The following is a 20218-nucleotide window of genomic DNA, read 5'->3' on the forward strand; positions in this document are numbered from 1 at the left end:
GGGGGGGGGATAGCCCCCCCCCCCCTCATTAATCACTTAATAAGTCTGTAATTATGTGAGATCTAACAAAACAACTAGTTGATCATACCAGATCTAACAAATATCTTCCAAAATAGCTAATCGTTTGGTCAATTTTTTTATAAGGGGGGGCTGATGACGGGTTAGCCCCCCTGCAAATACCTGTAATATCTCTACTTCTGTGTGAGATCGCAAACAACGATTGATCTAACCTGATCTAACAAAGATCTAACCAACTGCATATGTTCTGTTCAAAAATGTTGATATGATGTGGGGGGGGGGGGGGGGGGGGACAGGCTAACACGGCTGAGGTTGTGAATCTTCCCCAGAGTTAGGACCCCCAGGGATAGGTATAACAAGAGTACCCCGTTAATCAGTGATGAAATCTTTCTTGTACTGTGCCTATGACAGGGTGAGGGGCACTCTATACGATTTCCTCTGTAACTACTACTACTCCTAACATTCTTCCTGACCATTTTTAATCAGTGGCATACAAACTATAAATCAATGGTCTGCAGCTGTGACTCTCACTAATGTTACACGTCCCACCGTCCACTGACAAGTCTGGAAGCTTTCATGGCAATGCTCACACTGCTGCACTGTAAGGAGAGACAGACAGGCGGCCGGGACGGCCCGTGACGTCATTTCTGTGCGTCGGCTCTTGAAAGGACCCCGGCGCAGGTTGTCCCGGGAAGGGCAGAGACATGTTCGGGAGGACGGTGCTCCGTGGCCTGGCCGTGACCGGGAGAACCGGGGTCCTCTGTGTGGTGAGGAATAGCCTAAGGCTGTGACACAATGGCGGGAAAGGAGTGAACAGTGTGTGTTCAGCAGCCGGGTGTGCAGGCCGCGGCCATGACAGATGTCATTGGGATTACATTGTGCTAGAGCCAAGTGTTCTATGTAGTACTCTGCACCAGGACAACGACTCATCCTCCCCTGTCATATGTGGCTGCAGGGACTGCTATGTACATAGTGTGACCCTGGTATATGCCTATAGCTGTCAGTGTGCCCAGTGCCGTAGTGTATGCCTATAGCTGTCAGTGTGCCCAGTGCCGTAGTGTATGTATATAGCTGTCAGTGTGCCCAGTGCTATAGTATATGCCAATAGCTGTCATTGTGCCCAGTGCTATAGTATATGCCTATAGCTGTCAGTGTGCCCAGTGCTATAGTATATGCCTATAGCTGTCAGTGTGCCTAGTGCTATAGTATATGCCTATAGCTGTCAGTGTGCCTAGTGCTATAGTATATGCCTATAGCTGTCAGTGTGCCCAGTGCTATAGTATATGTATATAGCTGTCAGTGTGACCAGTGCCGTAGTGTATGTATATAGCTGTCAGTGTGACCAGTGCCGTAGTGTATGTATATAGCTGTCAGTGTGACCAGTGCCGTAGTGTATGTATATAGCTGTCAGTGTGACCAGTGCCGTAGTGTATGTATATAGCTGTCAGTGTGACCAGTGCCGTAGTGTATGTATATAGCTGTCAGTGTGACCAGTGCCGTAGTGTATGTATATAGCTGTCAGTGTGACCAGTGCCGTAGTGTATGTATATAGCTGTCAGTGTGACCAGTGCCGTAGTGTATGTATATAGCTGTCAGTGTGACCAGTGCCGTAGTGTATGTATATAGCTGTCAGTGTGACCAGTGCCGTAGTGTATGTATATAGCTGTCAGTGTGACCAGTGCCGTAGTGTATGTATATAGCTGTCAGTGTGACCAGTGCCGTAGTGTATGTATATAGCTGTCAGTGTGACCAGTGCCGTAGTGTATGTATATAGCTGTCAGTGTGACCAGTGCCGTAGTGTATGTATATAGCTGTCAGTGTGACCAGTGCCGTAGTGTATGTATATAGCTGTCAGTGTGACCAGTGCCGTAGTGTATGTATATAGCTGTCAGTGTGACCAGTGCCGTAGTGTATGTATATAGCTGTCAGTGTGACCAGTGCCGTAGTGTATGTACAGCCAGGTCCATAAATATTGGGACATCGACACAATTCTAACATTTTTGGCTCTATACACCACCTCAATGGATTTGAAATGAAAAGAACAAGATGTGCTTTACCTGCAGACTGTCAGCTTTAATATGAGGGTATTTACATCCAAATCAGGTGAACGGTGTAGGAATTACAACAGTTTGCTGACAGTCTGCAGTTAAAGCACATCTTATTCGTTTCATTTCAAATCCATTGTGGTGTATAGAGCCAAAAATGTTAGAATTGTGTCCTTGTCCCAATATTTATGGACCTGACTGTACATAGCTATATATATATATATATATATATATATATATATATATATATATATATATATATACACACATATTGCTGCCAGTGTTCTCAGCGCTGTGTTGTATATGCATATAGCTGCTAATACATCTAATAGAATTGGTCCTAGAATCCACAAACTGAGCACAGCCATGAAGGGAATGCCCAACGGCTCCAGTGTGACTTCTGTCATATTTTCAGACTGGTGTAAACAATGGATTAGGGGTTGTCCTATTGTCATGATGGGTCATCAATATCTGATCGGGGATGGGAAACCTGCTAATCAGCTTTGAGATGAGGAGACGGGGCTCCATGTAGGCGCCGCTTCCTCGTCTTTACACTAGGCCTCATCTCCTGTGGACTGGCGGTGTAGTATAATTACAAGCACCCTCTCCGTTCACTTGAATGCAGCGAGTACTTGTATTACATTGCACTTCCGAGAAGATGTGTAGTGTGATGAAGAGGTGCTGCCATGGAGCGCCGCTGCCTCCTCTTCACACAGCTGATTGGTGGGGGTGCCAGGACTTGGACCTCCGCCGATCAGATATTAATGATATATGGAAATCCACCATCGGGTAATTAATAAATAATATAAGCTTGCTTGGTGTTAATACAGGCCCAGCTCCATGTCAGCTCAAGACATGGCCTGAAATATGGCTACCTGGCATACATGCTGGGTGAGAGAACCACCAAACGGTTTGGGCCTAACAGCAAGATCGTCACTGTTGATGGAAATTTGGCTTCCGGCAAAGGGAAACTCGCTCAGGCACTGGCCGAAAAACTGGGTAAGGCAATTGTGTATTATCATAGACTGAGCTGATATTTCTGTGGCTTGCTGTTCACTTTTATGACTGGCTGCTGCTTCAATATGGCACAACATTCCTTTTTTTTTAATCAATTTTCTTCATTTTTCCAGGTATGAAATATATGCCGGAAGCTGATCAATATTATTTACACAGACTCACTGGTGATGGGACCATCCTACCAGACAAGTTTGCTGGCCTTTGCGGTCTGGAGAAATTCTATGAGGACCCCAAATGCGCAGATGGGAACTCATACCGCCTGCAGATATGGATGTACTGTATGCGCATGCTGCAGTATTCTGATGCCCTAAATCATCTGCTCAGCACAGGTACATAAGAGATTATTTTAAAAGGGTTTTCTGAGACTTTATAACTGATGACCTATCCTCAGGATAGGTCATCAATATCTAATCGTGGGGGTCCAACACCTGAGACCCCCACCAGTCAGCTGTTTGAGAAGGCACTGATGCACCTGTGAGCCCCGCATCCTTCTCACAGCTCACCAAGCACAGCGCCGTACATTGTATAGCTGTCTCTTTGGTATCGCTCTCAGCTCCATTCACTTCTATGGGGCTGAGCAGCATCTAAGACACGTGATCGATGAACGTATGGTCACATGGCCGAGGGAAAGCTGGGAGAAGACCGCAGCACTATTGCGAGCGCCGTGCCTTTTCAAACATCTGATCGGCGGGGGTCCCGGGTGTTGGACCCCCACCGATCAGATATTGATGGCCTATCCTGAGGATAGGTCATCGGTTATAAAGTCTCGGAAAACCCCTTTTAAACATTGGTTTCAGAATGTGAGAACTGATTTTTATTTTATTAATTTTTTCCCCCTCATTTATGAACAACCCAATTCTTTGGAGGAAAAAGGGAAATTAATAAAACCTGGCAATCCAGATTTTTGGCTTTAAAAATATACCCTATTTTGCTTCTTCTTGAAGAATGTAAGATGGATAATTCTTGTATACTTTACTGAGAACAGTTTTTCGGACAACATTTTTTTCCCCTGTTAGACATCCCGTTTAAATATGCAGCCTGATGACTGTTTGGTACATTTGTAGGGTATGCCATAAGTATCTGGTGGACGTCTGGAATAGATGGCAGTGTGATGCTTTTCCTGCCCTGTGTGAGTGCAGCATAGTATGGGGATAGATCCACCCTCCCATTAGCTGAAATGGCACAAAACAGATACTGGTTATAGGAGTTATCAGAGAATACACTGGACACATACAGGGAGGATTTATCAAGACCTGCATGTGCTATGCCAGTCTTGCCACGGAGGAAGCACTCTATTTATGACGAGACACACAATAAATGTGCCAGGGTTAATGGCCTAACTCCCGCCATGTCTCCTTTTTGGAAAGTGGTGAGGGTGTCATAAAAATGCCAATTGCAACTAAACTTAGTTGCATTGGGGCTGTACAGATCCGTATGGCACCTTCAAACGGAACTCGCAAGAGGAACCCCGAACGCTAGTGTGAAAGTAGGCTAAGCTGCGATACCAAGAACAGCCAGTATACAATGTATGGCGCTGTACTTGGGGAGCAGAAAGAAGGCCACGGCACTACTGTGAGCTCTGGTACCTTCTCAAACAGACCCCCACTGATCAGATACTGATGACATAACTAGAGAATAGGTCATCAGTAAAAAAAAAAAAAAAACTTTCAGAAAACCATTGACAACATTAAAGGTGCATCAAAGGCTCCTTTCACATAGTTGGTATTTGAGCAGTGATTTCTGGCGGTGATTGTGAGCCAAAACCAGGAATGGAGCCTCCACAGAGATAAGCTATAATGGAAAGATTTGCACTTTTTCTGTGTTTTTGACCAGCACTTGGTTTTGGCTCATTATAACTGACGCAAATCAATGGCCAAAACGCTGACGTGTAAGTGGCTGTACCGAGGCTCTTGCACAGCGTGTTTTTTTTTGCATGGTAAGTGTGTAACACTGCATTATTCTGGGGCAGCTGGCATTAAGAAACGGTTTTGCCCTTGGGAAGCAGATTTTCCGTTTTCTAGCAAATGCTGTTAAGACGAGTCTAGTTTCACGTAGAAGATTACAGTGTAAATATTTTCTTCTTCAGGTCAAGGGGTGGTTTTGGAGCGTTCGCCTTTCAGTGATTACGTTTTCCTTGAGGCCATGCACAAAAGCAATTACATCCGCAAACAATGTAAGTAGGTTCTGAATAAAATACGTTTCAGTTTGCCTCAGTGCCTTTATGTAATGTGTATGCTAAATCAGGGTTCTCCATCTTCTGTGGTATTTACTATAGCCGAAGTAAGTGTGATACTATTGCCCCTTTTGCTGGAAGGGGTTTTTCGGGTTTTAAGCATTGATGACCTTTCTTCAGGATAGGTCATCAATATCTGATTGAGCCCCCCCGATCAGCAGTTTTTTTAAATCGGATAATTTTTTATTATCAATTTTCTTTTCAATCGGCTATCCAAGCATCAAAAAGTCATTGGTTACAGATAATAGGCATGTACAATATTATTCATACATGGTTTATACAATAGATATCACATGACTGTAAAATACATTACAAGTAATTTCCAGGCTCAGATAGGACTCTTATATTAAACATAATCCCGTAACCACCCACCAACAAATATCCCTATAAACTCACCCCCCTCCCAAACCCTCTAAGAGCAGGACATAGTTACGATAGCTTCTCTACTACCTCACATTCCTATTGTATCGGCACCGCCGTACCAATAATTTTTACATTGACCAACAGCATCAATTCCAAGTTAGCTATATTTCCATACAGTTTCAGTATTCAGCCCACGAACCCATATCACGTCCCTATACAGAACAATTACCAGCCGTCACTAGCAGACACTCACCATACACTCCACCAGCCGTAAGCTACCCCTCCCACTGACCGCATTCAGAATCGCACTACAGGATTACAGACGATCACTCTCGCCAACATACTCACCGAGTACACAGTATACTCCTCGTAAGCGCTAACCAAGGGCTACAACATCCCGAATTATCTATCCAGCTGCCCCAAATTGCCTCAAACTTGGACAGGCATTTCCTTTTCTGATGCACTCCCCTCTCAAGGCGAACTACTGTATTCAATCTAGCAACATATTCTGAGACATCCGGGGGCATCTCCTGTATCCATTTTGCCGCAATAGTTTTCCTCCCCTGCTATAACATTCTCTCTATCCCGTTAGCTACCGCAGAATGTAAATTATCCTCTGGTAATAGTCCTAAAATAAAAATTTTCGGGTCCATCTTAAACTTAGTATTATATACCTTTATTAACAAGATGTAATACTGCCTTCCAGTAGGAGGTCAATAAGGGGCATGACCACATCATATGTAAAAGACCAGCTTCAGCATTTCCACACTTCAGGCAATCTGGACTGTCCCTGTATCCTACTTTATGCAGAAACATCAAAGTCCTATATACTCTGTGTACTAGATACAATTGAGAGAGACGTGCAGCCTCACTAAGAGATAAAGTGGGGGGTAAGCGCTACTACCTCTGACCATTGTTCATCTGTGAGCTCACCCAAATCTCTTTCCCATTGATGCCTTCTTTTTAGCGGATGCCCTTTGAGAAAGTCTTCCAACAGGGCCAGATATACCACAGAAATTGCCCCTTTTACCGACCCAGCAGCTACCACTGTGTTCAGTGTATGATTAGATGTGAATACTATTGGAGCCACTTTGGCTTGAGCATCTAATGCATGCCTGAGTTGTAAATATCTATAGAACTGTGAGGAAGGTAGCCCAAACTCGGAGCATAATTGCTGATATTCTTTTAATATCCCACCCGAGAAAATATGACCTAGGTTCCATATTCCTCTATCATTCCATCTAGAGAATCCAGTCAGGCTCTCTAACTCCTGAAGTGCCAAATTCTTCCAAATAGGTGAGATATTAATATATCCCTCTACTCCTAGGATATGCCTGGCTTTACTCCATACCTTTCTCATGAGCACCAGTATTGGGACACGCCCTACATCTTCTTTCACCCCTCCTATCTATCTGACATCCACCCCATCAACTGACCACTCTTCACACCTGGGCTACCCAACACTCCCCAACCCTTAAAATGTTGCAATTGGGCCGACAAGAAATAAAGCAAAGGATTGGGCAGAGCAAGGCCCCCTGCATCTTTGTTCCTCTGCAATATTTTATACTTTATCCTACCCCTATTGATTTTCCATAGAAAAAAACGAAATAATCGTAAGATTTTATGGAAATAGTGCACAGGAATCCAAATAGGTGAATTGTGCAGAACATAGAGCAATTGCGGCATAAGAATAATTTTTAGCAAATTACCCCCTCCCTATCAATGACAGAGGCAGTTTATGCCATATTATGATCTTACTTTTAAACTTCCCTAACAAAGGTAAGAGGTTATTAGTAATATACTCTGCAGGGTTCATTGACACTGTCACTCCGAGATACTTAAAGGAGTGCACCACCTTAAGCTCGGAAAAAGCAGCAGAGCGTGACGGTATATGAGAGGATACTGGAAGAATCACCGACTTATCCCAATTTATGAGAAGTCCAGACTGGCCACCAAACTGTGACACCACAGATATTATAGAATCCATATATTTCTCTAGGTCATTCACATATATCAACATATCATCCGCGTATAACGATACTCTCTCTTCAATAGAGCCCCTCAATAACCCTCCCTTCAAAGATGTAGAACGCAGGAGACAAGCCAAGGGTTCAATGGGTATCGCAAATAATAAAGGAGACAACGGACAACCTTGTCTCGTCCCCCTCTCCAGAGCAATTGTTGATGATGGATGACCATTAACTCTTATTCTAGCCCTAGGCTCACAGTACAGAAGTTTAACCCATTTTATAAAACCATTACCAAAGCCCATCTTAGTCATGACCGCCCACAGATATTTCCATTCAACGCTATCAAAAGCCTTGGCAGCATCAAGGGAGACCACCGCAGCCCTATTATCCTGAGTATCCCTACCTTCTATCTGGAGATTTAAGAACAGCCGTCTAAGATTCAAAGCCGTGGATTTACCAGGCATGAAGCCGGATTGGTCATCGTGAATAATGGTGTGAATGACTCTGTTTAGTCGATTGGCCAAAACTTTAGCTAAAAGTTTTACATCTACTGTCAGGAGGGAGATGGGCCTATATGAATCTACCAGTGTTGGGTCTTTACCTGGTTTGGGTATCACTACAACTATCGCCTCTCTCATGGAACAAGGCAGAATACCACTACTGTACGCATTTGTAAATACTGTAAGAAGGTGCGGAAGTAGCAGTTCCCCATGCTTTTTATAGAAGTCCGTCCCCACCAGGCGCCTTCTCGTTAGGCAAAGATCTCAATGCCTCTTCCCGATCAGCTGTTTGAAGGGGATGCAGTGCTCAGACGAACGCTGTGGCCACTTCATACTGTAACGAGCAGGGTGCCATGCCTTGTGTAGCGCCCTAGCCTGGTGTTGCAGTTTGGTCTCATTCACTTGAATGGGGCTGAGCTGTACAAAGGCCTTGCGACCAATAGAAGTGATGTCCCAGATAGACCCATTTATGAATGTCTCCTTGTTTTCCTCAGGTATAAATCATTATAATGAGATCAAGAATGTGAGCATTGATGAGTTCCTGCCTCCACACGTAGTTGTATATGTGGACGTTCCAGCAGCTGATGTGTACAAGAAAATACAAGAAAAAGGAAATGTAAATCACAGGGCGTATTTTTTCATTTTCTTGTAAGTAATGTCTTCTCATGTGCATTTTTAGTCTCATGGCTTTTTCCTTTGTTCTTATAGGCAGCTGAGAAGAAAGTTGAGCTCTCCTATTTGCAGAATATTGAGGATGTGTATAAATCATCCTTCCTCCCACAAATTAGGTAGGAGTCTTAAAATCCGACATAAGGTTATGGATCTCTTGGCTGATGCAGTCGTTGTTTGCTTATTTTTTTTCTTCCCTCTATTCTAGCGAGACATCAGAGGTATTGCAGTACACTGCTGCTGAAGCACAGACTGTGGATCAGGTAAGAAGGGGGAACATGAATGGAAATTCAGTAAAAATTTAACCAAGTGCCCTATGATCGGTGATTCTGATGGTTCCAACATTCCTCTAAAATAGTACCAGATGACAAGTGATCCATGTTTTGGGAAATTCTGTATTTAAATGGGTCATTTAAGCACTGTGTCTCAACTTTTTTCCTTTTCTTTTTTTCCCACCTGAATTGGAAAATAGTCAAGTATTTAGAAAACTTGCACTGGGGCTTTTTACGTGAGCTTTTCCCAATTCTAGTCAATGGGGGAACATTCTTTGCAAACTTGCACTGGGGCTTTTTACGTGAGCTTTTCCCAATTCTAGTCAATGGGGGAACATTCTTTGCAAATATGAAATAAAAACCTAGGTGCTGGGTCATACTGGGGGAGATTTATCAAACTAGTGTAAAGTAGAACTGGCTTAAAGGGAACCTGTCAGAGGCAAAAGCCATCCCACACCGCCAACAGTACCTTCAAGTAGTGAGTTTCTAATGATGATTTTCTTACTGCATTCAGATGAGGCAAAAGTATGAAAAACGTTCTTTTATCCTACGTCCGTGCTATTTTCCTGTCGGGCTTGAAGTCAAGGGGGCAGCGGCCTCCTTGCTTCAAGTCAAGGTAACCGTGCCCACCTCCCTGCCCCTTCGCTGTGACTGACAGAGCTTATGCCCGACAGCCGGCTGGCTTTGCCGAACAGCCAGCTGTCAGTCGAAGGCGCAGGGAAGGGGGCGCGGTTACCTTGACTTGCACCCAAGCTCCACTCCTTTCTCTGCCTAATCCCTCTCTAGACAGTTGAATGACAGGCCAAGCATTAGGTACGTCATTTTGCCTGGCCCTGTATTTTTGAGCATGCGTCGCTAGTTATAAGATTGGCACGTTTTATTATGTTAGCAGTGCTCAAATCACACGACCGATGCTGTACATTACAGCTTACAGGATCTGATTAGGGTGTAGGGGTGAATTCACTATGTGTTCACATACAGTACAGAGACATTATGGGCCTCACATATGAAAACAAGTGGAGGTAGAATGTGTAGCAGTTGCCCATGGCATCTAATCGCATCACTGCTTTGATTTTCTTTTGACAAAATGAGATCTGTAACTTGGTTTAGCGGTTTATGACACAAGACCTTGTACGTTTTCTGTATATTTTTATCTGCATTTTGTGTGACAGCTTTTGCTACATTAATGTTAACTTTACAGCCAGTAGAAGGTTTAAACCATGCATTCGGCTCTCTTTTGGGGTGTGGAGGTCCTTATTGAGGTGTATCTATCTTGCAGGTTGTTGAAGACCTTGAATATGTAAAAATTACTAAAGCTCCATGGACAGAACAGAATGATGTCACCTTCCATCATTTGCGTATTCTGTGAGTGTTGATCTTCTGGTTTTGTATACTTGTTTTTAAAATGGGTTTATTAAAAAAGCTGGAGGCCAGGAAATTAATGCCTCAAATGAAATTCTTCCTTGGTCACAAACTTAACACGTAAAAGAATTGTCTGGGTTCTGAGCTGAACCCGGACATAGTCCCATCTTCACCTGTCCGGCCCCCCTGATATGAGCATTGGAGCATTTCATCCCCCAATGCTCTCCCTTGTCCTGCGTTGAATCGTGCATGGCAAAGGCATTTTTGGAAATCCTGTGATGTACTGGGCTCTCCATGGGGACTGCTAGGCAGAGGCTTCCATTTAGCAGTGAGCCCAGTGACGTCTCCAACATTAATGGGTGGGTTTTAGCGCTGCCCAAGCCTGTTAAAAAAACAAAACAAAAAAAAAACACACAGGGTAGTATTTGAACATAATGACCCCAAACACACTTTCAAGACGACCACTGCCTTGCTAAAGAAATTGTGAGGGTAAAGGTGCTTGACTGGTCAAGCATGTCTCCAGATCTAAACCCTGTTGAGCATCTGTGAAGCATCCTCAAACAGAAGGTGGAGAAGAGCAAGGTCTCCAACATCCACTAGCTCCGTGATGTCGTCATGAAGGAGTGGAAGAGGATTTCAGTAGCAGCCTGTGAAGCTCTAGTGAACTTCATGCCCAAGAGATTTAAGGCAGTGCTGGAAAATAATGGTGGCCACACAAAATATAGGCACAATTTGGCCATTTTCACTTAGGGGTGTACTCTCTTTTGTAGCCAGCGGTTTATACATTATACAAGCTGTACACTGACTACTTTTACATTGTATCAAAGTGTCATATCTTCATGAAAAGAAAGAATAAAATATTTACAGAAACATGAGGGGTGTACTCCCTTTTGTGAGATTATTTATGTGTACACGCACAATTTAGGCAGTTTAAAGGGTTTGTCCGGGATTGGGGACATTGCTATAAGAGAACACCAAGCACATAGATATTACATACAGTCCTGTCGTACCTTTGCAAGACTTTTCTGATGCCCCGTTTTCTTGTCCTAAATTCTCTGCCGGAAGGGCCACTTTTCAAAGATTCAGTGACGTACCTGGTCCCTGTCTGCAGAGCGAAGCCTCTGCTTCCGCTTCGCAGGGAGCCCGGTGATGTCACAGCCAGCCTCAGTGATTATGCAGAGCGCAATGAGGGGTGGAAACTAGGCGGCAACACATTGTGCCAAGCCCCGCCCCTCTAATGCGGTGACTTCACCGGGCAGGGCGTAATCTTAGCAAGGATGGAGGGACTGAGCCAGGATGCGCTTAGGGGCGTGACTAAGAGGGAGGAATAGTTGCTGCAGGAGGCGGCATATGAATTATGTATATGTTTTTTTTTTTTTTTTTTTTTTTCACTGCCACTCTTTACTGACCCCCCCTATAACTTTTTTTATATTTTCATCTACCAAGCTTTGTGAGGGCAATTTTTTTTTGCAGGAAGATGCACTTTTCAGTGATACTATTGTGACATGTGTATGACTTTTTGATCTCTCTTTTTTTCAATTTTTGGGGGGGAAGGTGAAGCAACAAAAAAAATGACAGATTGGCCATTTAGATTTTTTTTTTTCTGCTGTTCACGGTAAGAGATAAATATGTAATTTATAATATATGCGTTTTCAGGTCCAGCACTGCCTATGATATTTAATTGTTTATTTAAAGTTTGAGGAAAGGGGGAGTGATTTCAACTTTAAAGGGAACCTGTCATCTGGATTTTGTGTATAGAGCCAAGGACATAGGTTGCTAGATGGCCGCTAGCACATCCGCAATACCCAGTCCCCATAGCTCTGTGTGCTTTTATTGTGTTAAAAAAAACGATTGCCAATCATCAGCAGATGGGCTGGAGAGCAGGAGGTTATGAATAACCAAGACTCTTCTCAGGTAGATCTAACTCTTTTCCAGGCCTGGGCTGAATTCTTATGATGCTGGTTCTCAGCAACCACTTACTTTTAGCTTATGAGGGACACACCGCTGACATCAGCATTTCTGTCACTAATTTATGCTGCCCTCAGTGAGGTCAGCATAAAGTTGATGACAGGTTCCCTTTAATTTTTTTTTTTATATATATATAAAAAAAAAAATATTTTATTTTTTTACTTTTTAAGTCGTCCTAGGTAACTATAACAAGCAGGCTTTAGATTGCCATTTCTATTCAACAATGGATTTTGATCCATTGCTGAATTGAAAATTTTGTATATTACAATGCAGTGCTGCAGTGATGGGCGTCAAAGCCTCAAGCAAGCCCCGGCCTATTCAATTACACGACCGTAAGTGTTTAGCGGTCCGCAAATTGCGGATCCACAAAACGCTGATATCTGCTGTGTGCGTTCTGCATTTTGTGGACCGCACAGGGCTGGCACTATATAGAAAATGCCTATTCTTGTCCGCGGATTTTTTATATATTTTTTTGCTGTGTGTACGGATCACGTACCCGTTCAATTTGAATAGGTCTGGATCCGTTGCAGCAGCCGCACGGTGCCCATGCAAATTGTAGTCCCCAATTCATGGAATAGCCAAGCAACGGCCGTGTACATGAGGCCTAAAAGGTAATAGGTTCCTGATCTCAGCCAGGGGAAGCTGTTACTGGCGCAGGATGACCGATCTATTCCTAAACATAGGTCATCAATAGTAAACTTACACCACCAGAATTGAGGTAATGCAGCAACCAAATGTTTTAGTACAGCCCTAGCATAATGCAGCCGGAGATTTTTAAGTAATTGTTTCTATCTGGGAATTTTTTTATTTTTTACATATCCAAAGCGCATGCCAGAAATGTCCGATAGGGACCCCACTCCTATTTCAAGAATGGTACCTGTTTATAGCTGCAGTAAATGGAGGTGGTGCATGTGTGGCCACTTTCTCATCTGTCTCATTGGGGGCCACAGGCCTTAAAGGGCTTCTGTCACCCCACTAAAGTCTTCTTTTTTTTTTTTTTTTTGGGCTAGTTACATTCCTTATAGCGCGATATATGAGAATATAATGTTGTTACTTACTTTCATTCGGCCGTTTCTTAAGAAAACAAAGTTTTATAATATGCAAATCAGGTCTCTACCAGCAAGTAGGGCGTCTACTTGCTGGTAGCCGCCGCAAAAAAACGCCCCCTCGTCGTGTTGATTGACAGGGCCAGCCGCGATCTCCTCCTCCGGCCGGCCCTGTCAGTATTTCAAAAATCGCGCACCTCTGTTCATTCGGCGCAGGCGCTCTGAGATGAGGAGGCTCGTCTCCTCAGAACTCCCTCAGTGCGCCTGCGCCGAGGACGTCTTCTCTTTCGGTGATGTCATCGGCACAGGCGATTATATTCTCATATATCGCGCTATAAGGAATGTAACTAGCCCAAAAAAAAAAAAATGACTTTAGTGGGGTGACAGAAGCCCTTTAACCATGGGTATAGCTGTTGCCGCTAGGGGGCAGACACTAAGCGCACAAAGTGTAAGCTCCTCCCTCTTCAGCTATATCCCTACCTGCAGGGACCAATCTAATCCGTTTTAGCTTAGTGTCTGTAGGAGGCAGACCTTCCTTCGTTGCAGCTTTCCAGCGGGAAGCTTCAGGCAGTCTTTTAAATAGCCTGCACTCCCAACCAGGAGACGGGAGACCAGGGGGTCACCCAAACCCCCTGCTCGTTCCCATTCTCCGGAAGAAAATGAGGACCAGAGGTTCTTGTAAAAACCTCTGTCTGCCGCCAGCAATCGCATCCCTACGGCCGCCCCAGCGAAAGTCCCCTCTGTTTCTGGTGTAGCGTCCCTCACCAAGGGTCCGCACACTGAAGGTGGTGATCTGGCTGGAGCCAGGGGGGCAGAAGATTTCGGACAGGTGAGTAGGAGCAGTGCTTCTCTCCACCCTCCCTCCCGTAGCCCCTTAGGTGCCCCCTCTGGCACCCCCTCCAGTACCCTGGCCAGTATCCCCTCCTCCCCACGTGTGGACTTGGTCAGAAATCTCCTTTAAAGGGTTAATTTACCTGGGACGCTGCTGCAGCAAGGGGGTAGCTGGCTTCTTTGTAGGTGGTCAGCACATCGGTTCTGGGGCAGCTGAGGCCATTGTTAATGAAGGCCCCGGCTTCTGTGCATCCTATTCATGCAGGGTCGCCCCCATGGCTTATTGTCCCTGGCCAGTATCTGAGATGGCCGAAAATGCCGGCGTGGTTCCGGCGAGCGTGTGGGGCGTGGTCTGAGAGGATGGACGGTTGCTGGAGCCGGCAGCATTTTGGGGGGCTAGGCCTGTCACCCCGCCCCCTACGTCAGCGGCAGAGCAGTGGGAGAGTGGACTCCGCCCACTTCCGGATTTTTAAAGCTCCTGGCGGGAAATGAGGGTCTGACTGTCGTTTGGAGGGACACAGGCTGAGTAAGAGTACTTTGGCCCTTCTTGCAGGGCCTAACCTTCCCATTTGCCTTATTGGGGTGACAAGGGGGTCATTATGTCTGAACCCAGGTCCCGAAGAAGGCGATCCCTTTGGTGCGTCATTTTGCCTGCGCATCATGTCGTGCAAAATTTCCATTCCCTCAGTCAGACTCCCTCTGCTTTGCGTGTGCCGCAACGCCATCAAGTGGCTCGGCTCCAGACCCATTGCTTCCCGCTGCCCAACCTAGGCAAGAATCAGAATGGGCGCGTTCCCAGTCTAGGATGGTTCAGGATGTCTTCAGTACCAACAAAACTATGGTGGATATATTGGGGCATTTGTCGGCAAGGCAATCCTCTGACCGGTCCGACTCTGGGGATCATGGGGCTCGTGCCCATCGTGGCCGCACCACAAAATGGCCCAGAACTTCCTCCCCCCAAAAGGGGTTCTGTGTCTCCCATGTCCTCTGCCTCTCCTCCTCCTGCTAGAGTCTCACTCTGACATGTCCTCAGTTGAAGAGGCATGTTCCGAGGAGAGAGGGTCAGATGAGGATGTTGTCTCACTGGAGGTTCAGTCACCCAAACTATGCTCCATGGTGGACAATTCAATTACGGCAGTTATTGAGACGTTGCAGGGTAAGGATCAGGCTCAGTCATCTGCCAGCGCGGGTGTTTCCTTTAGGAAGTCCCGTCTTTCGCACAAGTGTTTCCCCAGCCACCAGGATTTGACTAAGAAATGGTCGGCTCCACCTATAGTGGACCCGCCAGTTTCCTGCTTGGCTAAACATAGTACCTTGCCAATGGCAAAATGGGGCTTCTTTTTCTTCTATCAAAGATAAGAAGCTGGAAGCGTTTGCCTTTGAAGCAGTGGACACAGCGCTGCAGCCGGTGTTTGCCTCTACATGGGTGAGGAAGGCTATGGGAGAGTGGGCAAGTAATTTACGTCAGTGTCTCGACTCTGGAGTCCCCTCGGGGGAACTTGCAGATGTGGCCCTGCAGCTCTCGCATGCCAGTGCATATATTTGTGAAGCATCCTTTGGACGCGACCAGGTTTATGGCTCGCTCCTCAGCCCCATTGGTGGCTATTTGCCGTACCCTATGGCTCTCTTGCTGGGTGGCAGATAATGCTTCAAAAGCGGACCCTGACGGCCCTCCCCTTTACCGGCAGCAGACTTTTTGCTAAGCGCATGGATGAGATCATTTCGGACGCTACAGGTGGTAAGAGCACCCATGTACCACAGAACAGGGGCCAGTCTAATAAGTCAAAAAAGCGGAATCTGGCCCCAAGGGAGAGTCCGATAAGTCGGCCACAAGCCTTCCTTTAAGCCGCGGCCTTCCTGGCATTCCCGTCACAGGACTCCAAGTCCTTTAACCCTACGAGCTCTGCGGCATGACAGGCGGCTCCCGGCACCCTCTGTTCGGGTGGGCGGCCAGCTTCATGTGTTTCAGCATGTTTGGCTATCTCACGTCTCAGATGCGTGGGTGAGGGAGGTCATTGCAGAGGGCTACCAGCTGGACTTCAAGTCCTCCCCTCTGTTCTGTATTGTTTTTTTATTGTTTTTTTTCGGTCGTCTCCTCTGGCCTCTCCTGCAGTCTGAGATTCTTTTTTTTTCATGCCAATTCACATTCTGCTGCAGCAAGGTGTGATTGTTCCAATTCCTGCGCAAGACCGTTTTCAGGGGGTTTTACTCCAATCTCTTTAAGGTTCCCAAAAAAGATAGGACGGTCCGTAACGTTCTGGACCTTAAGGCGCACAACCGTTTCCTTCACGTCGCAGATTCTGGATGGAGTCACTGAGGTCGGTCATTGCGTCCATGAAACTGGGGGAGTACCTGTCCTCGATAGACATCGAGGACGCTTATCTTCACGTTCCCATGTGCGTCAGTCCTCAAAAGTTTCTCCGGTTCGCAGTGGGTCCATTTTACTACCAGTTTGTAGCTCTCCCGTTTGGCCTGGCCACGGCTCCCAGGGTCTGATTCTCAGCTTGGCGGAGAAGCAGGTTCTGGCACTGTCGGCAGTTCACATATCCTCAATCAGGATAAGGTGGTCCTTCGCCCTGTGCAGTCCTTCTTGCCAAAGGTGGTGTCGACATTCCATCTAAATGAGGATATTATTCTTCCTTCATTTTGTCCGGAACCATCTCATCCTCGAGAACAGTCGCTCCATACTCTGCATCTGGTGCATGCAGTGCATATCTATCTGTCCCAGACGGCATCTTTCAGGTGGACGGATTCCCTGTTTGTGATTTCAGAGGAGCTGAGACGAGGGCTGGCAGCGTCAAAGACTTCCATTTCCAGATGGATTTGTTTGGCTATTGTGAAAGCGTACCGCGTTAAGGACCAGGTCCCCACGCATCCGGCTGACTGCTCATTCGGCTCGGGCAGTGGGGGCATCTTGGGCGGTGCATTACGGGGCTTCGACCCTTCAGGTGTGCAAGGCGCCGACCTGGTCGTCTTTGCATACTTTTTCCAAGTTTTATAGAGTACACACCTTTGCCTCTTCTGATGCTTCTTTGGGGGGTAAAGTTTTGCGGTTCCCTGATTGTCAGGGGGGTTGAAGTTAAGCCCACCCTCAGGGACTGCTCCGGCACGTCCCGTGGTCAACGCCTGTGAAATGGATGAGAGACCTGGATTTTTGTACTCACCGTAAAATCTGTTTCTCTTCCGTTCATTGGGGGACACAGGCCTTGGGTAAAGCTGTTGCCGCTAGGAGGCGGACACTAAGCACACAAAGTATAAGCTCCTCCCTCTTTAGCTATATCCCTTCCTGCAGGGACCAAGCTAATCAGTTTAGTGCAAAAGCAGTAGGAGAAGCCAGACATAAGAAAATCACATTATGTGCATACCCAGAACCACATAGGCCTGAAAAGGCCCATAAACAAAAAAACTGGGTGGGAGCTGTGTCCCCCAATGAACGGAAGAGAAACAGATTTTACGGCAAGTACAAAAATCCAGGTCTCTCATCCGTTTCACAGGCCTTGACCATGGGACGTGCCGGAGCAGTCCCTGAGGGTGGGCTTAACTTCAACCCCCTGACAATCAGGGAACCGCAAAACTTTACCCCCTAAAAATCTAGTTTTTACATTCACTGTAGCACAAAACGGCCTCCCATTTTTTGAGATAGAAGCGGGTCCCAGAAGTGGGGATACTTTACGTTTTCATTGCACCATTTTTATATGCCTTACTCCAAACAAAAAGTAGAAACATTTGGCTTTTTCGTCTTGGAGGTTGGAGACAACTGTGTGGTGAGCACATAAACTATTTATTTCAAGAACTGGCTAGGGGTCATCCTGCAAGAGGTAGTAATGACAAAATCAATTGTTATGGAATGCAAAAAAATGGGGTTAATATAATCCAGGAAATTTATCAGACTGCACTTACGTCCTGGTCACGGTGACTCACACCGTTTACATTGCCTTCCACCGTATCACATATCTAGGCTGAACTTTATAAACCTTTTTTTTCTGTATATATATATATGTATGTATATGTCCTAATCCAACTCGTATACTGTAAATAGTTCTGAAATGAGAGAACATGTAAATACCTTATGTCTATATCTTATGGCACACCTTATAGCATTATGTCTCTTGTGCTGTCTTAATTCCAGGGTTCAGGACAAGTGCAAGGTTAATAATCTCTTCAACCTGCCCATCTACATCCCAGAAGTCACAGTGGGTGGACTAGACTACGACAAGCTGTATTATCAGTTCCGAAGTGTAAGAAGCAGTTTTTTGTTTAATCATATATTCGCATAAGAATAATTGTTGTTGCAGTGAATGAATTCTGCAGGCAGTCCACAGTGGAAATTTCTCTGTGGAATAGTCAAATCCGCCCTTATGTAGCCGTACCGTAGCGGGTTAGAAAAGTATCACTTTTTTTTTTTTTTCTAGTTCATTGCCTGTTTGCAGTTCATCTTCCTTTTAACCCTTTCCCATGCAAACAGTTTTGGCTGCAACATTTAATTTTTTTTTTCATCCCTGCCTTCCAAGACCCATAATTTCTTTTTGGTTTGGTTTTCTTTTCATTTTTTCGGCAGCATAGTCATATGGGGGCTTGTTGTTTTTTTGGGACACGCTGTATATTTTTAACAGATCCATTTAATGTTTCATAAATTGTACTGAAATGTAAAATGTTCAAGTTTTTTTATTTATTTTATTTCATTTCACGAATGGTCTTTAAAGTAATGGGTAAGCTTTACGATTCGCAAGTTTCTTTTGCAGCTGCCAGGAAGAAAATATGCAAAAGGATACAACGAAGATATCGGGGACAAGTACATCTGGCTGAAGTGAACAATTGTGAAGCCTTTCTGGTCCACAGTATCTGCTCCCTTTAATGCTTCCACCGCAATGACTGGCAATATTTTTTAGATCAGACTATTTGGAGTGAGGGAGTAGTAAGGGTGAAGCCCCAAGTAATCCAGTGGATCGCCTGGAACGTAATACATCTGTACGTTGCAACTATCAACCTCAAATATGAATAAATATGTTTTCTTTGACACTGGTTTTGGATTAATGCCTTTTACGTTTTCATTAGCTGAATTTACCTGATTTACATCTAGGTGCTAGTCTTGGCACACAGATAATCACTGGTTACTGCAGTCTGACACGGTCAGTGTGTAGGGGAATTGGTAGCGCCTAGTTATACATGTATTCATATATCTCCTTAAAGAATAACAGGAACTGCACGAAATAGGAGTTTTAAGTAAAAATGCTCCCGAATTTTTATTTTATAGGGATTGCAAGTAAAATAGACATGGCCGAAAAGGTATAAGGTCAAGTCTATCTGACTCGAGCATTGCACTTCCTCACAAAATGATATAGTATTTGTAGTCAACAAAAAATACATTTTCTAACAGTTCTCTGTATCTCTATTTTATCATTTGTTTATAGCCTTTTTTATTTTCTTTTATTGTAAGAGGTTAAGGGCTCTTTCAAACGAGCGGATGCCGTGCGTGGAATCCGCTGCATGAAAGGGAGCCAAGCCCTGTTCCGGACAGCAGAGACACGGAGCATTAACATGATTGATTATGGTCTTTGCCTCTCTGTGACTTTATTACTACAATATCACAGTGCCAATTTTATCTCACTGGTTTTGTAGTAAAAAGATCAGAGCGGCAAACAGCATTATCAATCATGTTAATGCTCCGTGTCTCTGCTGTCCGGAACAGGGCTTGGCTCTTTCACGCAGCGGTTTCCACGCACAGCATCCGCTCGTGTGAAAGAGCCCTAATAGTTTCCTAATGAGCACCCCATGGGTAAACAGGTGAAAATTATATGTTTCAGTAGCATGTGGGGCAGGCATGTGTCATGCCCCACTCTGACGATGTGCGGAGGTCAGTCAGGATAGCAGCACGAGTTTAGTGGTTGCTTTGGAGCCGTGCTGGATCCGCCTCTCAACAGGTG

At 45.2% G+C, this 20218-nt stretch overlaps 1 protein-coding gene across 1 annotated transcript; it reads left to right on the forward strand.

Annotated features, from left to right (window-relative positions):
• Positions 1 to 637: 637 nt before the first annotated feature.
• Positions 638 to 19316, forward strand: NDUFA10 (NADH:ubiquinone oxidoreductase subunit A10). Its single transcript, XM_044304278.1, has 10 exons — positions 638 to 785; positions 2894 to 3062; positions 3194 to 3409; positions 5167 to 5253; positions 8641 to 8762; positions 8855 to 8934; positions 9024 to 9078; positions 10367 to 10452; positions 18424 to 18532; positions 19037 to 19316. The coding sequence occupies exons 1-10, from the start codon at positions 723 to 725 to the stop codon at positions 19103 to 19105; spliced, it is 1056 nt and encodes a 351-aa protein (XP_044160213.1). The 5' UTR covers positions 638 to 722; the 3' UTR covers positions 19106 to 19316.
• Positions 19317 to 20218: the final 902 nt, after the last annotated feature.

Source organism: Bufo gargarizans, chromosome 8, assembly GCF_014858855.1.
Source record: "Bufo gargarizans isolate SCDJY-AF-19 chromosome 8, ASM1485885v1, whole genome shotgun sequence".
NCBI lineage: Eukaryota > Metazoa > Chordata > Amphibia > Anura > Bufonidae > Bufo > Bufo gargarizans.